The sequence below is a fragment of the Antedon mediterranea genome, chromosome 7 (assembly GCF_964355755.1).
Source record: "Antedon mediterranea chromosome 7, ecAntMedi1.1, whole genome shotgun sequence".
NCBI classification, from domain to species: Eukaryota; Metazoa; Echinodermata; class Crinoidea; order Comatulida; family Antedonidae; genus Antedon; species Antedon mediterranea.
In genome coordinates this window covers 25,941,865-25,947,557 of record NC_092676.1, presented here as the reverse complement: position 1 = coordinate 25,947,557, position 5,693 = coordinate 25,941,865, and the positions used below count along the sequence as shown (strand labels likewise).

Genomic DNA, 5,693 nt, shown 5'->3' with positions numbered 1-5,693 from the left:
TCGGAAGTAATTCCCAGGGTGCTAATTTTAGTTGACTAAATAAATCATCGTGTCTATATATTCGTTTCGACAATGTATTCATTATAGTCCTGCGGTATGTAAATTTTTAAATAAACACTGAAATTACTGTGTATTCGAGAAACATCTGTGGGGACGACCATTTAGTTTTCAAAATGCAGCATGTGTTGTATTTGTCTTGGAAGCACATTGTTAAAAGTTTCAATTACTTTTTTTAATAAACATAATTTATTCCATTCTTACTCCTCTGTCTTTCATAGCTATGTATATAGTACACTTTCCAACAGTTCTGGTATGCCTCCATCTGGCTTTCAAGGCAAACACCTCAAATGTTCCACAAAATTGCCAACATCTTATTTTCGATGAAAGAGGTTACAACGATCCATTACTTGTTGACCCGGATGGACTTAAGCGAGGTGTTGAACCATTCTATGTAGAATGCGAAGTTATAGATGGAAAGTTGACAGGTAATCTTAACTTACTCTCACACATTGCTAAATCAGTTTACATACACCGGGGTTTTGTGGTGTGTGTAAACTTCGGGGTTTTGTGGTGTGTGTAAACTCCGGGGTTTGTGGTGTGTGTAAACTTCGGGATTTTGTGGTGTGTGTAAACTCCAGAGTCTTGTGGTGTGTGTAAACTCCGGGGTTTTGTGTTGTGTGTTGTGTGTAAACTCCGGAGTTTAGTGGTGTGTGTAAACTGCGGGGGTTTGTGGTGTGTGTAAACTCCGGGGTTTTGTGGTGTGTGTAAACTCCGGCGTTTTGTGGTGTGTGTAAACTCCGGCAGCTTTTTGAAAAATAATTTGAAAATAAATTCACAGTGCACTATGTGACTTATGACTGATACGGATAGTAATACTAAAGTAAATTTATCATTATTTTCCTTTACACAGGTAGAACTATTATAACACCGACATGTAATCTTGTTGAGAATGTCGATGGATATGAAGAAAAAGGTTCGTTCGTACACGACATTACGTACGAGATGTCTATTGCGCAGATTGTAGCGTTAATGGAGTCGTCAACCTCATGTCGACAGTATATTAAAGTAGGATGATTTTGTATTTTTTTTATTATGGCATCTTCAACGTTTGTTTTGTTTATTATATGTCTAGATAACTTTGCCCATGGAGGTATCGATATGCTTTATAAGGCACACACCTAAACTTGCGATACAATGTTCGTAAACCAATCATTTTTTTCTACAGTATGACTGCCGTGAATCAAACATTTTAAAAGAAGGCTATTGGGTATCACGTAACGGTACCGCTATGTACAACTGGGCAAGTCCAACTGGTTTCGTTGGCTGTGCATGCGGATACAGAGGTAAGCTTAGTATTCTGTTTTGTTGACTTTTGTGTCGTGTGGTGGGGATGGAAAGCAGTTTATTTTACGTTTTCCAGTCTTTAAAAGTTGCGAATACTAACCAAGGCTATCAAACAGGCCTTGCTGTCTTTAAAATTGGATATATATAAAATCATTCATAAAGCACAATTAAAAAAGCAGCTTGGTCAAACCCAAATGAACATTAGGCAGAATAGGCCTTTTTTCATCGATGAAAAACAATGCTGTGCAAGGAAGCGTAACTAGCAGAATTAACAGCAAGCATATTTTCGGAGGACAAGGTACACACAAATTCCTAATTCCTTAATTGGAATTGTAAACAAACTTTGTTCTTAAAATATTAGCCTACATCACTGTGTGTTTTGTGAAGAAGGCGTATGTTAATCAATTTTGCACATCGCTATTATAATAGTTTATTTGATTTATACTACACGGAATTATTATTTAAGGCGACTGCAGTAATCCAAGTTTACCTTGTGAATGTGGCAGAAATGATGCAACATGGAGATACGATGATGGATATGTTGACGATATATCTACCCTGCCAGTGATGGAGTTACGGCATGGTGACACGGGCCAGAATTATGAATCTGGTATTAGCACAATTGGAGCACTAGAATGTACAGGTATTGCTATCAATCATTTACCTACAGTAACGGCCAAAAGATTAATGAACATTTATTGGATATCGTAACCTAAATTGTACCAATTGTACTTCGGTATGTCAACTACTGACACTGGTTCCACTGATTTCTCCTTTCAGGGCTGAAAAAGATAATTGGATTGATGCAGTTCTTCGACAACATTTTTATGTCTGAATATGTGATAAGAACATTGCGAGTTAAGTCTTTACTCACGTGTCTTAGACTATGCCAGTGGATTGAAGAGTGCCAATCAATAAGTGTCAACGATTTGATGTTGTGTTCATTGAATAGCCAATCAGCGAGGGAGATTCCTAAAAGTAAAAGCATTCGTGATGACCATTACAAGCATTATGAATACATTGAAATAAACCAATAAGTTATTACTTACGGTACTGCATATTTAACATAGCAGGCCTATTCTTTAGAGTGAAAGACATAGACGCAACGCAATCGAGTTGAACAATGACAAACGACTGTTGGAATAGTCCATCGTTTATGATTGGTCAAATCAGGGAAATTTCAATCTTTCCTGGTCAAATGACTTGGGTTGCGTTATGTCCTTGCGTTGCATCTTATTGGGAACCAAGCTTTAGTAGTAGTGACAGAGCAACGTATAGAGGATCGTCTTATACGTCCAACATACGAAACTAGTGCTTAAAATAGTGCCAGAAAAAAAACCCAGCTAGACAAAGAATGTACTGGTTAATTGTAAATTTAATTATTGAACCATAGTAAAAATATAGGTAAAATCAATCGTGATGACCATTACAAGCATTATGAATACATTGAAATAAACAAATAAGTTTTTTTTATTGGTCTTTTGTGAGATTCACTCACTTTTATTTCATTCTTTACAATTGTTACAATAATCTATATCAATTTTGTTTCAGTAGAAAACTATCTCTGCAGCTTAAAGTTTTTTTTTGTTTTTCTTATTTTTAGTATTTTACATATATAAAAAGTTAAAGCATTTAAAAAATAGACAAAAGTTATATAAAAATATACATCACATAATATAGGTTCACAATTGCCATTACAACATCACAAGATAAAATATACTGTAACTCATATAGCACCAGTAAATACAACTAGTAAGGTAGAAACCATACTAGAATACTAAGTATTGTGTCGTAATAATATTTTCTCGTGTTTTTGGCCTGTTATTATACAATTTTACATTGCTAAAATAATATTTTTTACTTTTTCCCATTTTTTTATGCTTTTCTTTCTTTTATACACTATATCACATTCCATTCTGAATAGAATTCCTTGTTTAAAAGATTTCCATAAATTAAAATAACTTTTATTTGTAACATCAGCCAGTATCTTTTGTTTATAAACCGTGAAAGCAGCAAATGTATATATAAAATCAGTAAGAATATTTCTTGTTCCAATTACCAGATTTTGACATGTTTATATGATTGGTACCTTTTAAAACAATCTCTATTTTTGTCCAAAAACCTTGAAAAAACATATGCTCCTCATCTTGTACCTCTCCACATCTACCACATATATTAGTATCTTTAGTTTCCAGATAAACAACCTTTTGTTTGTTGCTAAAATTCTATTTAACAGTTTGTAATTAAAGTGTATTAATTTTTTATCTTTCATTTTACAAACTTTAGATAACCAACATGACTTCCAATCAATATTCAAATTATGAAAATATTTTTCTCATTTTCCTTGACAAACCGGAGGGACAAAAATGTCCTCCACAAAACAGAGATAAATACTCTTTGTTGTGATGTCCTTATATCTATTCTTAATGACATTTTCTGTTATATTATAATAACAATTTTCCTCGTATTTGATTATAGTTTTCCATTGTATTGGTATCGCTTTTAATAAGCACATATATTCATTTAACCAGTTTGCTTTGTACTTTAATTTTACCCACAATTCTTTTTAAGTTATGAATCTATTTTCCTTTATAATATCCTTCACTAAAATAATGCCACATTCAATCAAATGTTTATAACATAGTGATTGGTTTTTAAGTTGTATTAACTTATTACCCCACAACTGTTCATTCATTATATCATCATATGTGTCTACACTTCTTTTACAGCAATTATTATACTTTATGCATGCTTTCAACAGACTCTCATAAAACATAGGCATTTTATGTATAAAGTGGTTTTCATCTGTCATGTTAAAAAGAATATTTTCTGAACATAAATTATTAATATAACATTTTGGAATAAATTTCCATTTTGCTTCATCTTCATGTAACAACCTTTTTAGCCATGTGACATTAAGTGCTTTTGTATGTAATTTAAAATCTGGCATTTTAATTCCAACTTCGTTTAGGTTTCCAATTAAGGTTTTCCTTTTTATTTTTTCAGATTTTTTACTCCATAAAAATGTATAACTTTGTTTGTTAACTATGTCATAAACATACTTTGGTACAGTAATAATATTTGCATTGTATGTAAGTTTTGATAGTGCAAGTGACTTCAATATAATTACTTTCCCATAAAGTGTTAAATTTCTAGAACTCCATAATTTCAAAATCTTTTCAAAATCAACCAGTTTATCACTCCAATTTTTAGTTTCACAAGTCTTGTAATCATATCCCACATATATTCCTAATATCTTTATCGGCTTTTTTCCCAACATAAACAAATAAGTTATTACTTACTGCATATTTAACATAGTAGGCTTAATATTGAGTAAAAGATTTGGACGCAACGCAATCGAGTTGAACAATGACAAACGACTGTTGGAATAATCTATCGTTTATGATTGGTCAAATCAGGGAAATGTCACTCTTTCCTGGTCAAATCACTTGGGGTTGCGTTATGGCCTTGCGTTGCATCTTAGTGGGAATCAAGCTTTAGTAGTAGATACAGAGCAACGTATAGAGGATCGTCTTATACGTCCAACATACGAAACTAGTGACTAAAATAGTGCCAGAAAAAAAACCAGCTAGACAAAGAATGTACTGGTTAATTGTAAATTTAATTATTGAACCATAGTAAAAGTATAGGACCATCATTTTAAATTAGAATTTATAATTTTTTAAATGTTTTATGTCATAACACACAGTCTTTTTGTGTAAGTTCTTGGGATTAAATTGTTCTACTTATTTGTGAACCATTTGTATATAAGCACTCTAGGCGTTGTTTACTGTTCTGATGATGAGAATAGTTTCTCGAAACATGTCACATTTACATTTTAAGGCAATTTGCCTTTTTATTAAATCCCTCGTTATAGTCATCCTAACTCGCAAGTTTGGTGGTATTATTCATGACTTTTCGCTCGTTCTAGTTTGAACTAGATTTATTAATATACTTATTATAAGTGTAAATTTTATATGAACGAATAATTGAAATAGACAATCATGTCAATTTAACTAACATACAGTACACTTATAATGAAATTTGATAAAATGTAATCAATACGTTATCTTTAATTAAGAATTTGTACACACAACAGAAGATTGACGTTTAATAAAATTAATCACAGTATCTATGGTAACTGCGATTTATCTTTTTCCTTACATTATTATTTCTCATTATCTGAAAAATGTTCCTACAAAAATATTAATGTAATCGCTTACATTGAAATGAAACCCCAACTTAAAAAAAACAGATCGAAACAAATTAATATTTTGTTTTTCGAAATTCAAAATGTGCTGTTTTTTGAGAGGTTATGTCTATTTAATTTATTATGTTTCTACTTTTCA

The 5,693-nt window shown here is 31.9% G+C and overlaps 1 protein-coding gene across 1 annotated transcript; it reads left to right on the top strand.

The window, feature by feature from the left end:
* Positions 1-280: 280 nt before the first annotated feature.
* LOC140055562 (neurexin-4-like) lies at positions 281-1,369 on the top strand. Its single transcript, XM_072100899.1, has 3 exons — positions 281-485; positions 911-1,065; positions 1,226-1,369. The coding sequence occupies exons 1-3, from the start codon at positions 281-283 to the stop codon at positions 1,367-1,369; spliced, it is 504 nt and encodes a 167-aa protein (XP_071957000.1).
* Positions 1,370-5,693: the final 4,324 nt, after the last annotated feature.